This window comes from Chaetodon trifascialis, chromosome 8, assembly GCF_039877785.1.
Source record: "Chaetodon trifascialis isolate fChaTrf1 chromosome 8, fChaTrf1.hap1, whole genome shotgun sequence".
NCBI lineage: Eukaryota > Metazoa > Chordata > Actinopteri > Chaetodontiformes > Chaetodontidae > Chaetodon > Chaetodon trifascialis.
The window spans coordinates 15,741,685-15,765,591 of record NC_092063.1 but is presented as its reverse complement, the minus strand read 5'-3'; the positions used below and the strand labels follow the sequence as shown (position 1 = coordinate 15,765,591).

The 23,907-nt window shown below is 42.9% G+C and overlaps 5 protein-coding genes across 15 annotated transcripts in view; 3 read left to right on the top strand and 2 right to left on the bottom strand.

Annotated features, from left to right (window-relative positions):
• The window catches only part of ubr4 (ubiquitin protein ligase E3 component n-recognin 4), a 52,990-nt gene extending 49,060 nt beyond the window's left edge, over nucleotides 1–3,930 (top strand). For all 11 annotated transcript variants that reach the window (XM_070968195.1, XM_070968193.1, XM_070968192.1 and 8 more), the window contains 5 exons: nucleotides 11–205; nucleotides 384–608; nucleotides 929–1,019; nucleotides 2,095–2,257; nucleotides 2,429–3,930. In XM_070968195.1, the coding sequence (XP_070824296.1) occupies nucleotides 11–205; nucleotides 384–608; nucleotides 929–1,019; nucleotides 2,095–2,257; nucleotides 2,429–2,493 (739 nt within the window). In that variant the 3' untranslated portion in view covers nucleotides 2,494–3,930. The remainder of the gene's footprint in view (nucleotides 1–10; nucleotides 206–383; nucleotides 609–928; nucleotides 1,020–2,094; nucleotides 2,258–2,428) is intronic.
• Nucleotides 3,931–8,161: 4,231 nt separating this feature from the next.
• LOC139335189 (transcription factor HES-5-like) lies at nucleotides 8,162–10,079 on the top strand. Its single transcript, XM_070968677.1, is given in 3 exon segments — nucleotides 8,162–8,204; nucleotides 8,207–8,325; nucleotides 8,435–10,079. Coding segments are annotated over 3 exon segments (600 nt in total). The 3' UTR covers nucleotides 8,873–10,079.
• A 3,394-nt stretch (nucleotides 10,080–13,473) lies between these two features.
• her12 (hairy-related 12) lies at nucleotides 13,474–14,091 on the top strand. Its single transcript, XM_070969235.1, has 2 exons — nucleotides 13,474–13,562; nucleotides 13,678–14,091. Exons 1-2 carry the CDS (start codon nucleotides 13,494–13,496, stop codon nucleotides 14,089–14,091), a joined length of 483 nt encoding a protein of 160 aa, XP_070825336.1. The 5' UTR covers nucleotides 13,474–13,493.
• A 1,950-nt stretch (nucleotides 14,092–16,041) lies between these two features.
• Nucleotides 16,042–16,659, bottom strand: LOC139335554 (transcription factor HES-5-like). Its single transcript, XM_070969205.1, has 2 exons — nucleotides 16,571–16,659; nucleotides 16,042–16,455 (listed from the first exon to the last, which is right to left on the bottom strand). The coding sequence occupies exons 1-2, from the start codon at nucleotides 16,637–16,639 to the stop codon at nucleotides 16,042–16,044; spliced, it is 483 nt and encodes a 160-aa protein (XP_070825306.1). The 5' UTR covers nucleotides 16,640–16,659.
• Nucleotides 16,660–18,981: 2,322 nt separating this feature from the next.
• Nucleotides 18,982–22,429, bottom strand: tas1r1 (taste receptor, type 1, member 1). Its single transcript, XM_070969237.1, has 6 exons — nucleotides 22,245–22,429; nucleotides 21,784–22,099; nucleotides 20,909–21,673; nucleotides 20,597–20,815; nucleotides 20,237–20,357; nucleotides 18,982–19,904 (listed from the first exon to the last, which is right to left on the bottom strand). The coding sequence occupies exons 1-6, from the start codon at nucleotides 22,427–22,429 to the stop codon at nucleotides 18,982–18,984; spliced, it is 2,529 nt and encodes an 842-aa protein (XP_070825338.1).
• Between the last annotated feature and the right edge of the window lie 1,478 nt (nucleotides 22,430–23,907).

Below are 23,907 nucleotides of genomic sequence, written 5' to 3'. Positions count from 1 at the left end.
TGCTGCACAGGCACAACACATATCTGCAGGAGTGCACAGGCCAGCGGGAGCCCACATACCAACTCAACATCCACGATACCAAACTGCTGTTCCTCCGCTTTGCTACTGAACAATCGTTCAGCGTGGACACAGGAGGAGGAGGACGAGAGAGCAACATCCACCTCATCCCCTACATCATCCACACTGTGCTCTACGTCCTCAACACGTATGCACCTTTTCAATGTATCATCTCTCTGACCACAGAAGTGACTCATCAGACATTCAATCTGTACCAAGTGATGAGGTGTAGGGATGACACACAAACTATTAGTCAGCCCATTTGATCAACATTCACCTGCTATGACTCATGTATTTCCCATCCTCATCTCGCTCTGTCACTGTAGTACAAGAGCCACTTCACGGGAGGAGAAGAACCTGCAGAGTTTCCAGGAACAGCCGTGTGAGAAATGGGTGGAGAGCTCATACGAGGTTGAAGGACCGCACTATTTCACCATCTTGGCCATGCACATCATGCCGCCTGAACGCTGGAGGACTTCACGAATATATTTCCTACGAAGACTCCTGGTCAACGCACACGCACGCAAGGTTTCAGCAGTCTGCACCAACAAGTACGGCACTCAGCCTCTTTTTTCGTTTTTTCTGTCCCTCTTTGTTTTACAACTGACGCACTGAAATAATAAAACCAGTTTCAACAGTGTTAATTGAAATGCAGCTCATACCTACATGGTAAGATACACGGCAAGTTTCCAGTTTGAAAAAGCTGTTCATCAGGAGTTTTTCTGACATACCAACATTTGTGTTAAGCAGATCTGAGTGAAGAGAACCATACTGAACGCTGTGTGCCGCATTTTGGAATTTGGTATCAAATGTAAACTACATTTTAGCTTGAAACAAGCACCTTCATCCTCTTCCTCTCTTTTCTTATTAGACTCACAGATAAAGCACCAAAGGAATATGCAGTGTATCGCTCGCCTCTCCTCTTCTGGGGCCTGGTGGATCTTGTCTACGACATGTTCAGGGTAAATGCCTTACAGTTCCAAAACTGCCTTGCATTTTGATGCCACAGATGTCGTTCAGATATCACACCAACCAATGATATTCTGCTATGTATGAGATACGTCTTTTGTTGGGGATGCTTTGATCCATTGTGCACTGATGAGTTAAATCCAGGTCTTTAGTGAAATTGAAAAATAATCAACTCTAATTTAAAGAACAAAGACTGGATGAACAGTACAACAAAAACCTCTCAGAATATAGTCAAGTGGAGTTCAGCATCTCTTTTCTTTGACATCAGCTTGGCATACTGCTGGGATCTAGTGTTGTTTTTGGCAGCCTGTTTTAATTTTAGTCTTAGTCTAGTCTTTGTGTCAAGCTGTCATTTTAGTTTTTATTAGTTTTAGTCATGTTCATACTCTTTTTAGTCTAGTCAAATTTCAGTCGACTAAAAGTCTGACTGTTTTAGTCTTATTTTAGTAATTTTATTTTTATTTTAGTATCCGTGACTATTTTCGTCTAGTTTTAGGGGACGAAAACTGATGACATTTTATTCTGGTTTTAGTCAATGAAAATTGTATTTTAGTTCATTTTAGTCCATCTCCGTGTCAGTTGTCTCTCGTTAATGCTAACCTACAGTAGCTGCATCTTCTAAATAATGCTGCGAGTGGAGATTGAGGAAGTGATGTCCCTGCGACTGCGCAGTGTGAACTGATGCAGCCCCTGAAGTGAGACACAGGAAACAGAAATACTGCAAAATAATAATAACGCGACTAAATGATACGAAATGACGTTATAACATTTTGTCTCGTCTTGTTTTAGTCAACGAAAATGAAGAGTTTTTATTTTGTAAACCACATCTAGTCCAATTTTTATTCGTCTGCAATATTGCATTATATATTTAATTATAGTTATCGTCACATGACCAGCATTTACATTGCATCTCGTCTCATTTTCGTCACGTGATAAAGGTTCGTTGATAACAATATTTAGTCATAATTTTTGTTGACGAAAGCAACACTACTGGGATCATGTATTCTTTTACAGTTTGGAGACTAAAGCTATAATACCTGACTTCCTTTCTTCTCTTTGGCCGTACAGAAAGTACCCACCAGCAACACCGAGGGGGGCTGGTCCTTCTCGCTGGCAGAATATGTCCGTCACAACGACATGCCCATCTACGAGGCTTCAGAGCGCGTGCTCAGGGCCTTCCAGGATGAGCTCATGCCTGCCGAGTCCTTGTCAGAGTTCTTTGACGTTGTAGGTCAGTATACATAGAGTCGTGATCAACTTTATATCTGCTGGATCATCAAACTTGATCTGAAAATCTGAAATCTGCAGCTCTACTTTGTCATCTAAGACTCTTCACATTAGATTTTTGCCTTTTTTAAGTTCGAATGTTAAAATAAAACCTGACCTCGTGTTTCTCCTGCAGGTCTCCTCTCTGAAATCGCAGACCCAGACCTCTTCCTGCAGGATTTGTTGAACTCTTTGCCCTGATGGCCAACCTCAACCCACACCCCTCCACACCACACAACAACCCTGCAAATACCGTTGGGACACCTACCAACTGAAAAAAAAAAAAAGATTCTCTTTTTACACACTGACACACACGCTGAGACACACACAGAGTACACACCATGCTTCTCACTCACGTCCCTCCCCCATGTGACATCTTCAAATTAACTTTAAGCAGAAACTATGTGTAGTCTAAAAAAAAAAAAAAAAAATCATCCACTTTTGGCAACATCTCTGTAACGTTTAACACACAAACACAACGCTGTTAAAGAACGGGGGAACACACTAAAACAGAATTTCCACTCTGACCCTGTGATTCAGACCGCTTCTGTCTAGAGTTGAGGACATGACTGAGGTTTTCGCCAGGCTTGAGACGAGAGATTTTTGATCTCTGCTGTTCATTAAAACCAGAGAGTTCATGTGTTTTCTGGTTCATGACTGTTACCGCCAACATTACCTGAAGCTTCACCATTGTTCTGTCTTTGAAGGACATCGCAGATTGTCAGGAGTGGCGGGTTGAGAGTATTTAATTATTCATGTTAAAAGATGATAGTTTTCTGGTTGATGGGAATAAATCTTGAATTCTGTTTTAGGGTGGAATTGTGTTTGGCTTTCACCCACCCCCACCCCCCCTATATTGGGGTGCAATGCTAAGGTAACTGAAAATGTTTTGGGATTTGACCCACCATGTGTTAAGAGTGGCATTTGATTTTATCTCGTTTTCCTTGATGTTTGTTTGGTTTCACTTGTTTTTGGTCAGGGCTTTTAAAATGACAGAAGGTTTCACTGTCACATGGTTTTGAGCTGGCCTGTCCTTTTCTTTTGGACTTTTGCTGTTTGGTCTCTGTGTAGGTTCTAACTGGAATTTGAGTGATGGACAGATAAAAAGGTTTTTGATTTGTGTGTATTTGTAAGTTTTATTTTATCAACCTCAGAAGCAAAAAGAATGATGAATTAGAGTTTTTCTTTTGTTTTTTTCCATAAAGCTTTGCCTTTGTGACAAAGTGTACTTTGGACTTGTGAAAGATTCCATCTGTTGCAATGAAGGATCAGACCTGTCTAAATTAATAATAAAACAGACCTACATTATATCCTTAAACACTTTTTCTTTGATTAATTGTTTTGTTGTTCAGCAGTCTCTTTATTTCTCGGACCTCTCTGGATTCTTTCTCCAAAATCACTGGCAACACTCTTGTGTCAATCCCCAGAACAGATTTCTGGAAAGCAAAGTGCCGCTGAGTTTTCTCCTCAGCGATTGAACTTTTTGACTTAGAGCTGAATGCATGGTGTGGAGTTCGCCCAGTTTATTGTAAATCCGCCTATTCCCGCTGCTACAATGTTCATTGTTCAACTGTTGCTGAATGTCTGCTTTTTGAATTTAGCCTATGATTAATAAAGACGTATTAATTCCAAATGTGATCCAGGGTGGCAACCTCTTCTGTTCCAGCTGCTGTTTACACTCTTTAAAGGGATTTGTTTTCAACTCTGCAGAAGCCTTTTTCACAGAAGACATTTTGAGACTGCGTCTGCATTGTGTATGCTCGCTCACTGTCCCGGCTGGCTGGGACACTTGAATAGAACAGAGTCATTGTGAATGTTACCAGTAACACCTGTTGTTTTTTACTGCTGTGAGAAGTTCAAGTGTCTGTGAAAGGCCTGGCCTGTCGAGAGCAGACACATGTTTAAAATGCATTAATTTGTAAGCATGTCAGTGTTTTCTTATGCATTCAAAGTAGATTTTTATGAGTTTTGTGGAAACCACAGCACTTCGAGCATTCAGAGCTGGTACATTTTGAAGAGCATCTAACTCCCCTAACTGTCATATTTGAGCTAATAACAAACCTTTAGTGGCGTTCGTTGGTGTTGATTAGGTCAGACCAGCAGAGGTCCCTTGCTGGCCTTCCAGTACCCTGCCTCACTCTGCACTGCACACTTTTCCAGCTTTCCCACCACAGAAAGGTCAAACAGAAGGTAGGATGGGAGATGAAAACTCTTGTAGGGTGGGTGTTCTCTGCCACTGCAATATGTTTTTCTTAATATTTAACAATAGCAGAACTTTTTCCACACACTTCCTCACTTGGCAATGAATTGCAACAACAACCTGGAAGACTTTTGGATCAACAATTGTCAAAAGGTTTCATGCACCTCAGAGGTGTTGAGACTAGAAGAAGAGGCTGTTCTTCTGTGTGGGTCATATCTGAGGTATAGCTGTATAAAGGCCACTAGAGGGTGATAGTCATCAAGACATGACAGATGTTAAGTTTCCATGTGAAGTCAAAGTAATCTGTTGAAGCTGGTGTTAAGAAGTCATTCTCTACTCAAAGGTTAAGTTATATGAAAACAACATCAGTTTATTGTCAACCTAACTATGAAAGTGCATATTGAACATTTCACCTATCGCTTTCATCCAAACACATCATGCATAACAATTAAAATAACGTCACTCACAATGTCAATAAAACATTTACAACACAAAGTATGCACTGGCATACACATTTCGCCTTTGTAGAAAGGAATATGGCTTTTAGTTTTACAAAACCTCAACAGCATGGTCTTCAAGTGACCAGTATCAAGGAGTACTAAGGCGTTAAGGTACAAAATGCACATTTTAAGGCCAATTTGTGGACCAATGAAATCAAAGTATATTTGGAGTAAATCTCAGATCTTTTCCACCTTTAACACCCAACAGAAAACAACATTTCTCATCTCTTTTCCCGTCTGAAGAATGTTTTCCATTGGTATCTTCTTCGTGTTCAGTCCTCCACACATAGTCCCATCTCAGTTCATGTTGTCACTGTGTGTGTGTCCACTTCTTACTGGCAGCACAGCGGCACCACGTCCTCGGCAGGTGAGGGGAACAGCCGCATGGCCTCTCTGGAGGATTTGTTGTAGCCGTTGTGGAAAATCAAGGCCTTCTTCACTGTGAAGAAAGACACTGTCTTGTCCCACACATCAGAGCTGGACACCGCAGTGCTGAGCTGGCTCTCCAGTGCTGAGCGGAGCCTCACTGCTCTGTCTGTGCACTTCCTCTCCAAAATCATCATCTTACACATGCTGAGGAGAAAGAAAGACGAACATCAGATTTAATGAGACCAAAGATCAAGGAAAAGAAATGAGCTGAGGATGAGTCAAATGAACTTTTTCTCCAGATGAGTTTTCTGCATCTGAGCTTACGTTGTGTGCTGATCCCTCATGGTGATACGCAGTCAGATGGTGTCCGGGTCCAGGTCTGTGTCTGGTACAAGACGCGTTCAGGGTTATGATTATAACCACTGGGACCTCGCTCCTTTATATACTTGTGCCAACTTTCCCATCGATTTTAATGTGATGCTGGTTCTCACAGTGTTTGGCCAATCACAAAGCAGAGTTATGACAATAGGATGTGAATGAATTAGTTGAATTCATGGGGCACAATGGCCCCAGTCCAAACAAACAGGTGGGAGGGGCCCCACACCGGTCTCTGTGCTGATGCTCCATGACAGAGGGAGATATCCTCATTATTGTATCGACTGGGAGTGATATGTGGTGTGAACATGGAGGAAAAATGTCTGCCAGGAGAAGTATGTTCATTTACCAACATGGTGGACAGAGATGTTAAGTCTAAAGCTGGATGGCATTAGACCTGAGCTTTAACTCTGAAGACTGGAGTAAAACTTGAAGTTGAAGTTGAAATGTAAAATCATCACAGATAATCACAATGGAAAGTATCATACATATAGTATAGTTGTATGAGCTATAGCTGTGGTTTATCATATTGTTATTATTTGTTATATTTGTGTCCTTAATGTGTGGTCTGTCCCTGAATCCACTTCTTACAACTTCTTCATCTCATGCAACTCAGGATTTTTAAGCCCTTTCTTGATAAATGTGGAAAACAAACTTTATCAAACTTTCCCAAAGTTTCCCACCCTCCACACACACGCACACACACTCCCTATTCTTCTTATTTAGCTTTCTGTCTCTATTTCAGCCTCTCCAATTCTCACGGTGAGTGTCTCCCATGCTTGATTGGCTGACAATGGCGTACGATCTGTCCAGATGGTGTGCCTGTAGGCCCTGTTGACAGCACTGTGTTCCCGGGTGTGTGTGTGTGTGTTAGGAGGGGGTTGGTCACTCAATCTTTGTTCGATGGGGCACACTTCCTTTGTGCAGCCGGCCTCAGTGTCATTAACACTGAAGTGTGGGAAGCCTGGGACCACAGCGGCTCCCACGTTCCACACAGGCAGGAAGGGAGCGTGTGACTGAGACGTGGCCAGCGGCAGGCAGGTCAGCCAGCTGTGAGTGTGTGTGTGGGAGGGAAAGTGAAAGAGAGTGTGGCTGTCTATATGAGTATGTGGGGGGTTTGCCTGATGTGTGAACATGTGCTGGGAGTGTGGAGACTTAGGATGTTTACAGTTGAAGCAGTTTTCTTCAGATCATCGCGTTCACCTGCCGTCAAATGAAAGTGAACAGACAGAACTTCAAAAGCAGCAAAATGTCCAGTGTTAGTAATGAATTGATCTGCTTCAAAGCTGTCACTGAACACTTCATCATTATCATTTATTACATGGTGGAGTGATGCTTTTAAAGCTCCTGAAAATATGTTGTTTTCTTTATAAAATGAAATAGTAGCTGATTAATTAGCAATTAAATAAGAAACATAAAGGAAAAAAATCTCTCGCTAGTTACAAATGAATGATTGCATTTATAATAAACACTCAAAAGCTAATTTGGTCAGATTTGATGAAATGACTTAACTCACCCGTCTTTCTGCTTCCCATATTCTTAAAAGCAGATTTTATCTTACAACTATATAATGTCATAATTGCTTAAATCTGGGAACGTGGCGACACTGCTTCAGCAAAATCAGGGAGGGAAACAAACACAAGCAGTCAGACAGTTTGCAAACCAGTCCACACCTTATCCAGATTATCTAAAACACTTTATTTTCAACTAAATCTGAAAGTGAGAGCTCTGTAATGTCGATAATAATGGCTTTTTGCTCGAGAAAACATCTGGTAAAGCAACTAATATTGTTCTACTCTTGGCAGATGATGAACCGGCTTTCATTATAAGAAGACGCTGAATGAGAAAACAGGTTTTCTTGGCCTTTAATTAAGAGACTATTTTGTTGTGTGGGCCACACATTCTCTTTTCTTCATCAAGTACATTTTATTCTGGCAAACCTGCAGAGGAGCTCTTTTTCTATTCATCTCTGAGATGTCTCAACAGTTGCACAGCTCCATGAGGAAAGTCTGCCATGTCAAACTGGTGGAAGTGGCTGCATGTTGGCCTTTTCTAATGCTTGGCCCTCTGTAACACCCACGTGTGCCTGGTGGCGGAGGCACTTTGTGCTCAATTTCGTGGCGGCAGAGATGACATGAGACAGCGGCGTGCTTCCCTCTGGGGTCACCACTTTCCCATATCAACACAAGCACCGGGTCAGTCTCCCAGCTACACCCCCCTCCTCACTCCCCACCACCCCACCCTGGGCTCTTTCTCTCGCAGTCTATTCCTCCACCTGCTCCCCGGAGACACACTCATTGTCCCCACGGCTATAAACACTTCATTGAGCATGTGGCAGCCCTGCGTTCCTCAAAGCCCTTCCCAGCGCTCTCATTGGCCCGGGGACTGTGAGAAACTCCAACAAGCCCAAGACCCACACATTCATATGGAGATTTGGGTGTATAAATACAGGGCAGTGGCAGAGGAGAAGCAGCTCAGATTCAACTGGCTCTTCAGACCGAGCAGGACCGCTCTGACTCTACAGCTATGGCACCCACTGTTTTTGGACAAGCAAGCTTTTCTAAGGAACACCTGACTCCTGCTCACAAGGTAAACTTGATTTCCATGAAGTCACATCACTCCTCTGCTGAATTGTGATCATTTGATGTGAAGAAGTTAGATTTATTTACTAAATGATTTTTCTCTATCCTTTCCTCAGCTGAGAAAGCCAATGGTGGAGAAACTGCGCAGAGACCGCATCAACACCAGCATCGAGCAGCTGAAATCCCTGCTAGGTCCTGAGTTCCTCAGGCAGCAGCCTGACTCCAAGCAGGAGAAGGCAGACATCTTGGAGATGGCCGTGTCCTATCTGAGAGGCTGGCAGCAGCAGCAGCAGCAGGCCAGCGTGGCCTCCGGCTTGATGACAGCTGGCGACGGCTACTCCCGCTGTGTGCAGGAGGCCGTCAGCTTCCTGTCCCACTGTGATGTCCAGACTCAGGCCCACAGACGGCTGCTCAGCCACTTCCAGGGTCTGCAGGCATCCAGCAGGACCAGCCACAGTCCCCCAGCCCTCTCCCCACCTGGCTCTCCGCTCCATCAGGTCAGCTCCAACAAGGGTGTGAGCCAGGCCAATGGTGCTCTGTGGAGGCCCTGGTAGGATGGAGGCAGCATCAGCTCCACGCAGAGAGAAAGAGAACTACGTCTGTGAACGTCATGGACAGAAAGTTGAGGACTCACTGAAGTCCGTTTCCTTTTGCTTTGGCAGGAGATTCAATATTGTTGAGTTTTGTACTCGAGGTGAAATGGGCACACTTTGCCCCAGTACTCCTTTGGAAAGTCTGAAATGATTCAGGTTTTACTGAATATGTACACTATGTGTATACACATCATACACTTTACAATTTAGAGTGTTTACTTTGTGACTGTGTTAATTGTTCCCAAGGGGAAAAACAGCTCCTGACTTCTTGTTTGTTTTGCAAACGTCACTGAATTATTTTTGCTGTAACGCCCACATTGGGTTGAAAGTATTGAAGTGTCTATGACACTGTTTGATTTTCATGTTTAAATTACTGTCTGTCTTTGATACCGAGTATCACTGATACATTTCATCAGCTTGCTGCTGATGAATCAACAACATCCCATAACTGGATCCCATGGATCTACTTCTACTGTAAATCATATTATGATTCGACTTTATTCTGACTGCATGTAACCAGTGTTTGGCCTATGTGTGAAGGAGTGTTACTGCTGGACTTGTTCCCGTTAACTGCTCAGTTGTGATTCTCATAATAGATGATTTTTCATCTTCGCATGAATGTCTTTTATAAAGGTGTGTTATGTTGATATCAATCCTGACTAAAGGAGTCTGTTGTACTGCTTCCTTGAGAAGATTGTCTTTGAAAGAAATAAATGGAAAACTTCACATGAAGTTTTGAAAACATAAACAACAGTTTTGTTTTTACTGATTGTCAGAGGACAAAGTACATATACAATAACACATACAACCTATAGTTTGTGAGTCAGTGTCTACATTATGTCTTGAATGACTGAATGAATGGTCAATTAAGTCCTGTATGTAGGAGAGCAGGTGGAGTTTGGGTCAGCTTTGGAAGTAGCTCCATTATGGACTTCACACTTGAATCTCATCACTTTCAGTAATGTGTTTTGCTCAGTGGAACAACAGCATAGAAATCAAGGTTTGATTCCTGTTGCGGTCTGTTCTCTACTCTAACTCTGCATGCTCACCTTGTTGCTCCATAAGGCCGCTCACTTTGCCTTTGCTTCAAGAAATGGAGAATAAGACACAATAAGACATGACAGAAACCATGACTGTAACTCATGTAAAGAGTAAAACTGACTGGATGTACAAGATTCAGTAGTGTGTCATTCTTCAGTACACTCGTACGAAGGAGAACAAAGTTGTATTTATGTTGGTACTAAAGCAAAGTTAACAAAATAAATAGGTATCTGTGTGCTCAGGGCAGTGGCGCTGCTCATAAAAACTACATTTAAAACTCTAATCTTACTGTAGTTAATGGATGTAAATATGTGTTTGACCTTCCTTTTTTTTTTTTTTTTTACAATTCATCATAGAGGCCTGACTTTACTTCAACAAATTAGCTTAAAACATGAGTTCAAAAGTTTCAGAAATATAATTAATGCTATTCAGGGAAAATTTTGGGCTGTTTTCTGCTGTATCATAATGTATTTCCCATATTTCCCACAGGGATCATTAATGGTTCATCTTATCTGAACTTGCTGGTGCACAGGTGTCCAAAAAAAAACTGAAAAACTGGGGTATGGTGACACCCCCGCACGTCACATGGCCCACTTCTGTTGTGGTGGTCGTGGCACGCTGTCTAGTGCTTGAATTATGTCTCAAGTGCCACAAAAGTCTTTCACAACTATTTGTGTGTGCAGAAGTTGTGGGGAATGTGGCATGCCTGGGACTTTCTCAGGGTCTAGTTGGCCAGGCCAGATGGTCTGGCTGAAGCTGCCTCCCCTCCCCCTTCAACAGGAGATCAAACACCGTAGCTAATGTGATGTGTAACAAGACACACTTCTATTGTTCCCGTCTCGGGGCCAGTGAATAGGCACAGAGTGTGGGAAACGGCAGATACCACACTCACAGAGAGATGGCTGACGGGAAGCCGCTCTGCGCCACCGCAGGTCTGAGCGATGGCCGAGACTTTATGGCAGGAATTCAGAGGTCTCAGGCTGCTGGTGGGAGGGGAACTCGTCTTCACACACACTTGTAGACAAAGACCCCCAGCCGCCGTGTAGTGCACACTAACTTTTCAGAGGAGGCACAAATTCACACAAACATGTTGACAATGAAATCAATGGAGAAGACAGATAATAAAGCCAAACATGGATGTGACTTGACAGATCGGCAGTTCGTGTGCTTTTGAACGCTGCACTGATGATGAGACAGATATCAACATGAATTAAGAGAAAGAGACTGTATGCTGTTGATGTTTATATAGGAAAAGTATCTGGCAGGGTGCTTCTTCTTACTTTAAATGGATGTGATGGAGGGACCGAATGTGGCACCAAAAATGTCAACAGGTCACAAACCTGCTCAAAAGGGTCCAGGAGGGAAGTCACTGTATGTGCATTTCCTGTGCTGGTTCCTTATCTAAATATTTCTATTTTGGAAGACTTCATACTTATTATCATTATTAGTTTATTAGTTTTCCTTCTTGTTGTCTTTTACACTAAATCACTAAAGCACTTTAAATACCTTCCACTTCATTTATTTGACAGCTGTTAGGTGAATCAGTCCTTTCTCTGTGGACTTTTTACTCTGACTACGTGTTTACTGTCACTTTGCCTGATGCGGGCACGTGCGTGGATACTCTCTGCTTTCCTTAACTTTAACTTGTCTTAACTTGCCGCAGAGCATTTCTGTTCTGGCATTGCTACTCTGACTTAATGAAAACCTTGAGTACTTCTTTCAGCATTGTAGATGTGTGTCTGACACCCTAAATTAAAAGAGTCAACAGAGACTAAAGGCAGACAGACTACTCTGTGCCAGGCAGCGAAGCCAGTTGACTTGATTTTTCCCAGATGGACTGAGACACAGACTTTCTGTTTGTCCTGCAACAAAAGATCAATTAACATTCCCAGTGGAGCATTGAGGAGCAGCATGGCTTTGTAGCTCATTTACCCTGATGTTGGGGACTGGTGGGAAACTGGGGAGACGGGACTACTCACACTGTACCCTCAAGGCCGGCTTCACATCTGGGGCCAGCCAGTGATGGAGGCCCTCACAGGCACGCTGCCAGCCTGCTCATAATGCCATTAACTTGACTCTAATTTGACACAGTTCATTCACAACAGGGCCTGCAGACCCTCAGGGGAAGTGAGACAAGAGTCTGTGATTATACAGCAGAACTCAATGACTGATATGACACCAAAACAACAACAATCAAAATGATCTGTTCCACCACAGGTGACTGAACACGATGCAGTTCATCCTCACAAAACACAGAAACTAAATTAACAAGATTGAATATCCATCACTTGAAATAAAAGACTTTTCTTCAAAAGAGAAGTGGTAAACTGATGATTCTGCTGATGCACTCAGAGTATTACAGGTGTCTCTCATATTACTGCCTGTCATTAACGCTGACACCTGTGTTTAGGCCTCTTGGTTGTACATTTTGGAAAAAAGTCATTATAATCTTGACTTGTTTCTCGGCGCATGCATGTACATATAATACTTGTCAGCTCTCCTCATGTCCGACTTAAATGATTGGAAATTGCGCATCTTTTACGCCGTTTTTGTCTTTCTGCATGAACTCAGAAACTCGGAAACACGGTTCAAATATTCCTAACGAGGGGAACAACAAAAAAAGGCATGCTGTGCATCAGGTAAAACACACGCGCTCATTTGTTGCGCGTTAACCGCCTCCACACCACACGCGGTCTCTGACTCGCGCGGCAGAGCGTGCGCCGCTTGCTTGCTTTCACGCCTGCGGCGCGAGTCGGCAGCAGTCTTTGATCAGCGTCTCCCTCCTCAGGTCTGCAGCAGTCTGTCTTCGCGCGTCATTCCGGTGAGAGACTCGCGGTTTCGAGCCTGAAGGGACAAGATGAAGAGTATGAACGCTGGAAAAGCAACAGGTGGCCAAAGAAATATTACACCTGCAGCCTGATGACGTCACTCTTTGACGTTACTCTCCTTCCTTTCTCTCTCAGCGTGTTCTCTTCATTTGAAATATATTGAAGCCTAACAATTAAAAAAAAAGAAAAGAAAAAAAAGAAAAGAGAAAAACAGCATTTTCTTGTGTCCTGGTGCTCCTGTCTGTGTACCAAAATGGCGTTTGGAGGAAGGGAAACTTTCTTTGAAGAGAAAATGAAAGCCTTCACTTTATATTGCTTTATTGCAGTGAAGCATTTGGTCCTTAATTGCAGTTATCCCCCTTTGAAGATGCTCACGTTGGTGTGTATCACTTCCCCTTATTTGACTTGTAAAAGATTCAGTTCTGACCTTCCGTCCATGATAAATTCTCAGATGGCACAAGATAAAGTGTTAATTACCTGTTGCTTATCTTGGGAAACATGCCTCACACAGATGAATGCTCTGTGAGTTATTGACGTGTCTTCCATTGTTGTGCTGGGAGTCCCACTGGTCAGAGTGTGGGAACCCCAGCCCTGCCTGAGCCACATGGCTTTGTTATGCTAATGTCTCAGTATAAAATGAAGAGCGGCTCCTCCAGAGAGATCACAGCTTACAGTGTCATCCAGAAGAAGCTGCTCACTTCACCTGCACAGACATGGCTCCCTGCTCCACCAACTACTCCTCTGTTCACCACATCAGGATCTCTGAGAGAGACAACATCAAAGTGAGTACTGGAGGGCTTTAAGGCTTTTGTATCAGCTTGTACACTACACATATCTGCTGATCGTTTGTTGCTGGATTTGAATCATGATCTGACCTTCTTGTGTCCTCTTCCCCAGTTGAGGAAACCTGTCGTGGAGAAAATGCGCAGAGATCGCATCAACAGCTGCATCGAGCAGCTCAAGATCATTCTGGAGAAGGAGTTCCACAAGCAGGAGCCCAACTCCAAGCTGGAGAAAGCCGACATCCTGGAGATGACGGTGAGCTTCCTGAGGCAGCAGCTGCAGCCGGGCCCCTGCCGCAGCGACTACAACCAAGGCTACTCTCACTGCTGGAGGGACTCTGCGCACTTCCTCTCTGCAGGATCCAACACAGAGGCCCCTGTCACCCCTCTGCAAAGCCTCCAGCAGCAGGAGAAGCAGCAGCTCCATCAGGCGCAGAGAGCTAGCAGCTCCTCCACAGCCTGCTCCAGTCTGAGGCCCACCATGCTACAGGACAGCAGCAGCAGAGGCCCCATGTGGAGGCCTTGGTAGAGACTCTGACACACAGACACTCTGAGACCTGAGGGGAGCTGCTCTCTTCCTCACGATGTAGGAAATATATTTCCAGCCTGCTCATTCATGGTGGGACTCCTTATTGTCTCATCATATTGATGGACAAGTAGTAAAAGCAAAGGCTCTCACTTATTTGAAGATTGTCCTGCTTTGACGTCTGATGTTTGCTTTTCCTTTGTGTTTAAAGCTGGCTGCTTTTGAGTCATGATATTTTTTGTCAACTCTTGTGAAATGACAGTTTACTCCAGTGGAGTTTATCTTTGACGGCTTGATGTAACAGTATAGATATGTGCCATACTGTGTTATACTGACAGCTGCTGTTGAGAATATTTCTCTTCTGTTTTGAATTATCTATGCCAAATTTTATGTATGAGGAAGAAGATGATGATGTGTGTTTGAGCGAGTGTGAACGAGTGGATTTTCATATTAACAGTTTGGATGCATGTTGATATTGCTGTTTTTCTATCATATTTAGGCTCTTAAAACTCATTTCTAACACTTGTATGACAATTAACAGTAAAGAGATACAATCATTAAAAAAACATGGATTATTTTGTTTCATAAATTAAGTGTAACGGTATACGTATTTTTATGACATATTTAAGAAATGTGTCTTTCCTTTTTAGAAAAAGGAAATCTCCCTGCCAGCATCTTTGTGGTTGTCAGCTTCAGTTTTCCAGGAAGCAACAGATAGCAAGATCTTGTACATGCATAACACTCAAGTTAAAAGTTGTACTCAAGCTAAAATACTAGAATACTAGTACAGACATTTACCTCCTTTCATGTTAACATATTAGGAAACATTAATGTAAATTCTGCTAAACCAAAGGTTATTCAGCGAACACAGAAAAAAATGTGAAAGTTAGGACTAAAAACTAAAGAAAGGTTTAAATCGTGGAAGAAAATTATCAACTGGTTTTCATAGAACCACACATGGAAATATGGATTTTATCTGCATTTACTAAACAACTCCCAGGTGACTGGAAAAAGAATCAAATGACTTAAAAATTAAACCTTATCACCATGTCATGTCTCTCTCTCTCTCTCTCTCTCTCTCTCTCTCTCTCTCTCTCTCTCTCTCTCTCTCTCTCTCTCTCTCTCTCTCTCTCTCACACACACACACACACACACACACACACACACACACACACACACACACACACACACACACACACACACACACACACACACATTTTGGGGACATTACACAGACTTCCATTAATTTCCTGGAGACTTACCCTAACCATAAACCAAGTCTTTTCCCTCAAATTTTGGATGATCTAATGATTTACAGTATGGGGACTCAGCTAAAATAGCCATAAAAAGTCATATTGATTTTTGAGTAGCATGTATACTGCACTCACAAGTAATGAATTCTAAATAAAAAGAAAAAGAAAAGTAAAAATATATATTATTGAAATCTAAATGTAACTGCTGTTCAAGAGTATTAAATCCCATTTCTTATACATAACATTTACTTGCAGTATAATGCATTACAATAGAATAAACAGCATAAACAAATGACCCACATTACATTTTGTTAAAGATGTTTTTCCTTTATTAAAGGCAAATAAATCACAGCACACATGTTCAGTGAGCCACTCTAGTTTCAAACATTTTGTGACAGAAACTCTAAACTTCAGAACAAGTTTAACTTCACTTCAGTGAATGTTTTCAGTTACAGAGGAACAAAACACTGATAATAACCTCACTGTGAGGCATGAGGAGCAGTGTTACAGATGTGATGTCAATGATGTCCACTGTGAAATTAATAGGATAGAATGCCTATTACAGACAGTCTCATCAATATGATGAAACATTAAAAATGCTCAGAAACAACATGAATGAGCAGGCTGGAAATATATTTCCTACATAATGAGGAAGAGAGCAGCTCCCCTCAGGTCTCAGAGTGTCTGTGTGTCAGAGTCTCTACCAAGGCCTCCACATGGGGCCTCTGCTGCTGCTGTCCTGTAGCATGGTGGGCCTCAGACTGGAGCAGGCTGTGGAGGAGCTGCTAGCTCTCTGCGCCTGATGGAGCTGCTGCTTCTCCTGCTGCTGGAGGCTTTGCAGAGGGGTGACAGGGGCCTCTGTGTTGGATCCTGCAGAGAGGAAGTGCGCAGAGTCCCTCCAGCAGTGAGAGTAGCCTTGGTTGTAGTCGCTGCGGCAGGGGCCCGGCTGCAGCTGCTGCCTCAGGAAGCTCACCGTCATCTCCAGGATGTCGGCTTTCTCCAGCTTGGAGTTGGGCTCCTGCTTGTGGAACTCCTTCTCCAGAATGATCTTGAGCTGCTCGATGCAGCTGTTGATGCGATCTCTGCGCATTTTCTCCACGACAGGTTTCCTCAACTGGGGAAGAGGACACAAGAAGGTCAGATCATGATTCAAATCCAGCAACAAACGATCAGCAGATATGTGTAGTGTACAAGCTGATACAAAAGCCTTAAAGCCCTCCAGTACTTACTTTGATGTTGTCTCTCTCAGAGATCCTGATGTGGTGAACAGAGGAGTAGTTGGTGGAGCAGGGAGCCATGTCTGTGCAGGTGAAGTGAGCAGCTTCTTCTGGATGACACTGTAAGCTGTGATCTCTCTGGAGGAGCCGCTCTTCATTTTATACTGAGACATTAGCATAACAAAGCCATGTGGCTCAGGCAGGGCTGGGGTTTCTAACAATGGGACACACATCAATAACTGAGAGGTGAAGCAATCACAGGCTGACCAGCAGAGATAAAACCATTCCCAAGATATATATCAGACAGAGAATGATATGCTGTCAGTCTCTTATCACGGGCTGTTGCTTATCTAATGCTCCAGTTAAACCAGGGGACACAGCCAGTATCGCCTGATGGGCTCCCAGGGAATAATTAAACAAGATTTAATACATTGGTAGCATCCAGGGGAAAGGTATTGAAACTATGGATGTTATCATAGGTTTAATTGCAAGCGTGGAAGTGGGACGTATCTTCTTGTTTACATCACAATCATTTGGATATGCAAGATTTTTGGACATTTTGCCCCTTCAAAAACTCCACTGTTTCATCCCAAATAGCACAATTTCACATCAACTTTTATTGATGCAAGAACTTGCATGACAAATACAGTATTTCTGTAATAAACAACAAATTTCACTCTGCTGAACCTGCAGATTGAATGCCATCCAGACTGCGATTTGTTGAATTGGGAGCAAGAAAGGAGGATCAAGTGAGACTACTAGAGACTGCTGACTTGGATACATTTTTTAACATATTTCTGCATTTCTATTGTGTTGTGGGACATCTTGGTCCCAGTGTAGTCTTTTGGGTCCTGCTGTAGTTGTCAAACCAACTTCCATAATACCAATCAAGTCAAGTGTGAAAAAGAAGGTCCAGGCTTTTGATCTCCAGATGAAACACGTGTTTTAAATATTAGGTGATGATGAATATTAATTTTCTAAATGCAACGGATCAAAAAGCTTGTCAAACAGAACTTCTTGTTTGAGATTTTGCCCGCAGCATCTTTCTCCGCTCCTTGGTCTGCTGACAATAAAACTCCTGCTTGTTCACCCATGGCACACTTCTATTGTTGACTGAGGGTATTAAGCCATGAGTGGACGCAGAGACTGTGGGAAAACTGAGCTCGGACTCTACTCACACATCTACTGGTCAATAGCGCTGACCTCCCAGCCACAAAAGGCCTTTTCATCTCTCCTCTCAAACAACAGCCAACAGCAGCAGTATGTGTGTATGTGTGTGTGTGTGTGTGTGTGTGTGTGTGTGTGTGTGTGTGTGTGTGTGTGTGTGTGTGTGTGTGTGTGTGTGGTTGCACATGCATACAAACACAAGACTGAACCAATGGTGCATTTATTTGATATGCAATGAGATGTTACGTCATGCTGCAATGCTGAAGCTTTTTTTCTGTGACTAGCTGCCCCTTGCTGTCAAATCCCTGGAAATATGATCTTATCACTTATTCTGTCGACTTAAATTCATGAACTTTAAATATTACATTTAACGTAACACAGGTCACTTAATCAAACATAAAAATCTCTTTTTTCCAACTCATAAACTTTTTGATTTGATTTGAAAGTTTATTACCTTCATTTGATAGAGACTAGTTCTACCAACTACTTTAATTTTATATTAAGTATAACTGCCTTGGAAACATGAAATGGTTTCACACTAGTGACAGTTTTCTTCAGTTTTTTTGTTTTCTTTATGAATTTTTTTCCCCCAGAAAAAGTATAATTCAACCATCAGTGCCAGTTCCTCATGCAGCTGCCAGGGAGTGCTGTAGCACACACATACATCCATTTATTTGTGGTGTTACTTAGCTGGCTCATTGAATGTGCTTACACGTGCACTAAGCAGAAGAGGAATACTTTTTATTGTCCCATACAGTCATACTCATTGTCATACTCATTGTGTGTCTTGAGTTTTTGCCATCTCAGCCACTTAAATCTGCACCAACAAACAATGATCAGCCAGCAAACCTTATTATAACCAGGAAACACCTGTGATTTACACTTTTTCCTCACTTTCAATGGACTGTTAAATGACTTTTCATAATTAATTAGTATGAATAGCTCCAAGATGAGTTGAAATGGATTCTATACACATCCAGACTCAAAGACAAAGCGTTTTGTTTTTGTTTTTTTGTAAATTCTTTATTTAAGGACACTTCAAAACTTGGGATCTTCAGGAATCTAGACTGCTGAAGTGTCCTTGATTCCCTACTGAGGTCAATCTAATACAGTTTATACACATATGCTTAACAGTTTACGCTCAGTTGTTGGATACATTTAAAAGAAAAAGTCAACCTGTGTTGTTATTATTTTACCTGATTGGCCTGCATCGTTACACTTCAACTACTTTTGATCTGAAATAATTACAAACTTCATTATTTGCTCATGGTATACATCTGAATACAATTCTGAAAATGGGCAGCTGTGTTCATTTGTGGCCTCAGGACAATAATGTAAATTTTAGGCAGGAAGTAGCCCCCAAGGAAGGCCATGACACTGAAGAGTATGGCAAACACGTATGCAGCCATGGTGAAGGGGCCCCTGCTGATGAGGTAGAGAGTGAAGAAGCTCATCCAGGAGATTATGTACACCATCAGGCTGAAGGTGATACACTTGGCCTCATTGTAGTTGGCTGGCAGGTCTTTGCCCATGTAGCTGAACGTGAAGCAGAGGATGCTGAGCAGCACTACATAAGCAAGCTCAACACCTGAACCAGGTGAGAGGGTGTCACTGCACTCCAACACAATGCTGTCCATGTAGAAGTCAAGATCCTGGGAAGGCTTGGAAGGACTGAGGGCCATGCGGAGCACAGATATGAGCACAATGGTGATAGACACAAGGAAAATGGTGAACTCTGGCCCGTGATTTTTGGCCCACTTGTCATAGGCCGGAGGCAGCTTGGAGGCAAATTTAAAAATGCAGACAACCTGGAGGGAGCGCACAGCAATGCAGGCAAGGCACACAGTGAAGCTGAAGCTGAATAGAGGCTGTTTGAGGATGCAGGCCAGAGGAGATGGCTGGCCAAAATGGCACAAAGAGCTCATGGCAGCAGCAGTCAGGGCTGCCAGCATCAGGAGGCAGGTGCGGCCTCCGGCAGACTTGGCCACCGGTGTGTTCAGGTTGAGCAGGAGGATTATTGCTGAGCTGGAGGTCATGAGAAGACAGCTGGCCAGAAAGAAGAGCAGGGCGATTGCAAGGGGGTCGTCCCAGGCGAGCAGCAGGACAGTCCTCTTCAGACACTGCTCGCTGTTCTTTGGAGCCCACTCCTCTGGCAGACACTTCTGGCATATAGTGGGATCTGAGGAAGAGGCCAGTGTGATAGAGTTCAAATTAAACACTGGTGAGTCATCAAGATAACATGTTATGATCTTGAACAGAAACAACACGCATTTGTTATGTGCTGTTGGGAGAAGTGACTCATTTCAAAAAGGGTGCTGAGAACTCACATTACATAGTGTGAGTTCTCAGCACCACCTGCTGGTCAACCTCACACACAACAGCTGGAAAATACTGATACTGGAAAATACTGAGGAGCTAAATACTGAAAAATTATAGAGGAGAAGACAATGATCTCTCTCTCTCTTTTCTTTGTCTGAATATTTTTCTGGTGCTTTGACTTTTTCTTGTTACCACTTTTATTGAGGAATGTAGCAGCGGGACAGGCCATGCAGTTGAAGCAGCATGTGTGCTGCCCTGTCTGCAGCTTCCTGTGGCCTTTCGGGCAAGGTGGAGAGCAGATGGACAGCGGCACCTAGACACAAATAACAGGGTTTGACAAAGATTGTAGCTTATATAATATGTGTTTAATCAGGTAGTGTCACTAAGTTGCAATTCTCCAAATCTCCATCTTTGTTCATGTCTCAGTAATAATTTCATAAATCTTTGTGTGGATTTTTCTCTAATAGTCGCACAATGTTTGCACTGAATCAGCTATTGAAAAACTTTTAGTTTTCCAAACATTTCATTCAAAAATACTTCAAAAGGTCTCACCTGTCTTGAATCTCCTGTGTTGTGCCACTCAATTTGATCAACATCAATCGTGAGGTTAATGGGATCTGGGCTGAAGGAGCCCACCTCCCTGATAGACCAGTGGGTCCCTCTCCAAATCCAGCAAATGATGTCATATCCTGTGGGTGGGTCACCATTCATATCAAAGTACACAGAGGTGTTGCCCAGAGAGAATCGCACCTGCTTAAGCCACAGGAGAAGCTGTGGTGGAGAGGACAAAGTAAACATCTGTACGGACACAAACAGACAAAAAAGTACTTCTGAGAGTTGTTATTTCTCTTTACATCGTCTCACCTCCCATGGATGCACCGTCCTCCTTTGGCACTCTCCAGAATCACAACCAAGTGCATGGTGCAGAGCATGAGCCACAGCATACACCGCCTGATACACATTAAAGGAAGAGGTGATGTCATGTTTCTCCAGAGGAAAATTCATCCTGGCAAGAGTGTAGAGGTCTGTGCTCTGTAGACAGTCATTGCCTGTGGTATCATTAGATGCTTCCTGGGTGTCACTGTATTGCATTGAGGCTTCAAAAACCTTCCTCTCAAACTCCTCAAAACCAGACATGACTGTGTATTTGATGGACACGCCGAGCACAGTGCCGATGGTGTGGATCCCAGGTAACCCTGATATAAGAGAAGACGCTGACCAGTCCTCTGTCCCAATCCACACCTTACCTGTCACATTCCGCTCAAGGACAAACGGGAAGAAGTAGCGGAGTTTTGACTTGCTGGAGAAGACCACGATGGTGTTGACTTGGGTCTTCAGTATGCTCTCCACAATGTGCCTCATGGTCTGGACTGTGTCATCTCTGAATGACGGGATGACTCCTTGGTAGGCGATGCAGATACCGTGGTCTGGTGCTTGCTTTGAGAGGCTCTGCATTCCCTCCAGGCCATAGGCGTTGTCACTGCCTATAAGAGCAATCCAGGTCCAGTTGAACCTTATCAGAAGCTGGATCATAGCTGCCACCTGGTTCTTGTCACTGGGAATTGTGCGTAAGAAGGCCGGATAGAGGAACTTGTTGCTCAGCATCTTGTTTGATGCTTCATAAGATATCTAAAATAAAGCAAGAACATGAGAGGAATGATGTATTTCGCCTTTTCATGTCATGTGGAATATGTCACAATTGAAGGGCCATGATTAAAGCTTTCCAGCTTGTAACTTACTTGTGGTACAAGATAGGTCCCCAGTAAAGCAGCAGGGGTGAAAGATTTGCTGCTGCTGTCTGGACCAATCACAGCCACTGCCCATTGACTGTTGTTATAGTTTGGGTCTCTCTCTGTCCCAGGTGTAGAGGGGCTCTGACGCTCCAGCACGTCCAGTGTGGCCAGGACACTGGCTGATACCGAGCAGCCGTCATACAGCTCATAGCCCAGCTTCACTCCTGGTAAAAGAGCCTTCGGTCCAGTGCTGTTGTTGATTTCTTCTACAGCAAATCTCATGGCTTGCAACAGGTGAAATCCGTGTTGGTTGGGTGTACCTCTAGAAAATGGAAAATTAATGAAGACACATCAAGTGAAACTCTAGATTCTGATAGTTATATCTTTGGGTTGATTTTCTAGCCAGACCACCAGTGAGATACACTTGATCACTGGAGGTGGACGTTTAGCAAAAGAATAAAACTCACTCATCACATGGATCCAAAGCAGGTAAACTACCACTTGGTTCAGGTGTGTCGTGGAGAGGAAAGAGTCCAGCGATAGAGTAGTCGCCCTGCAGTTGCATCCCCTGTCTCTGGGAGATGTAATCCAGTTCCCCATCAGCTAACTGCAGCATCAGCCAGCCTAAGGACGCAAACACAGCACCAAACATGTCTACACTCCTTCACCTCACCTTGTGTGTGTGGCTTGCGAAGTGTCTTTGGAAGTGTGGCTTGATGGAGGGACAGACGAGAGGACCACTTTTGCATCTTTTCTGGGGAGTGTTGCTTGAGTGAATCTTATTTCCATGCTTATTTGTTTGTGTGACTGTCGAGTTTCCCTCCCATTAAAATGAACTGCATAAATGTAATAAGCCATGAAAAGGGAGACCGGTGTTTTCACCATTAATCTTTGACAAGTGACATGCAACTGTAAACCAGAGCAAGCACAGACAGTTAGTGGCTCAGTGCGGATTCATTCATCGTAAAGCACTAAGTCATCTTTATGCATGCCTGAACTGGATAGTAACATGATACTGCCTTGATGCTGTCTTTATTTTTGCAAGATCTCTTTTGTTTTTACTTTTGAGAGGATCACCACAAACATGACGCAATATGAAGGTTCAAGGAGGCCAAACATAAAATCTCAAGAAAGAAGAGCTCAACACATTTTGTCTAGTGCAAAGGATGTCATCAAAATGTCGAGCTTTTAGACCTTCATCAGTGACCTTTTTGGCAAAAGGTCCCTCTTTTAAAAGATATTGTAATTTCCATTAGGCTTTAACCTGATTAAATACATTTCACAAAGTGTTTTTCCACATAAAAATATGACATTTGAACATTTCAAAATTATCATGGACAATGTTGTGGAATGTTGAAACAGAGTTTATAAACCACAACGGGCCAAAAAAACTCAAATTCAGCTGTCCAATTGTTCAGGAAAAATCCTCTTGAAGGTACTCAATAAAGATCTGCAGGAGTCAGAAGTCCAAGGAGCAAATTACTTTATTGTCAACAATAAAAGGGAATATGTTCAGAAATGCGCAGCATGCAAGCCTGAAGGATTCCGGCCTTCAGTGGTCTGAGTTCTGTCTTATATACTGTTCACCACACAAAGAAGAAGCAGCTGCCAAGACACCTGCAAGGTCATAGGAAAGTCCCAGGAAGCAGCTGATAAGGGTGCTCTTTCTCCATTTCTCTATTTCTACTACAGTGTCACACTCAGCAAATCAGCTACTATCTGCCACTATTGGTTACAGTGTTTTCTTCTCAAGTCGTCACAAATCTGTCAGGAAAATATTTTTCCATCTGTTTCTCAAGTCATCACGTCTGCGTAGGAAAAATTACACTACAACAAACATGACGTTTTGTGAGCAAACAACAATTGATGATTAATAACTTTATTATTAACCTTCATGGCAGCAGTCAGGTCTAACTTTTTATGTAGTTAATATCACAATTTGAATTATGGATTAGTTTTTGTATGTCTTTCCTTGTAAGGAGTGTATTTTGGTTTCTTTCTTATGTTTAGCTTAGTACCTTTTTTTTTTTTTTAGAAATGATGTTCCTCCAATTTTTTTACCCCCTCATTCAATGATCTTGTCTCACATCTGTGGTCAATTAATTCACAAGAAAAACGTTTGATAACTGA

Excerpts from the sequence above, each read along its gene's own strand:
- her12 (XM_070969235.1), top strand. The coding sequence starts at position 13,494 with ATGGCTCCCTGCTCCACCAACTACTCCTCTGTTCACCACATCAGGATC. Across the intron at positions 13,563-13,677 it reads CTGAGAGAGACAACATCAAA|TTGAGGAAACCTGTCGTGGA; the intron begins GTGAGTACTGGA and ends CCTCTTCCCCAG.
- LOC139335554 (XM_070969205.1), bottom strand. The coding sequence starts at position 16,639 with ATGGCTCCCTGCTCCACCAACTACTCCTCTGTTCACCACATCAGGATC. Across the intron at positions 16,456-16,570 it reads CTGAGAGAGACAACATCAAA|TTGAGGAAACCTGTCGTGGA; the intron begins GTAAGTACTGGA and ends CCTCTTCCCCAG.
- tas1r1 (XM_070969237.1), bottom strand. The coding sequence starts at position 22,429 with ATGTTTGGTGCTGTGTTTGCGTCCTTAGGCTGGCTGATGCTGCAGTTA. Across the intron at positions 22,100-22,244 it reads GCTTTGGATCCATGTGATGA|AGGTACACCCAACCAACACG; the intron begins GTGAGTTTTATT and ends TCCATTTTCTAG. Across the intron at positions 20,358-20,596 it reads ACACAGGAGATTCAAGACAG|GTGCCGCTGTCCATCTGCTC; the intron begins GTGAGACCTTTT and ends ATTTGTGTCTAG.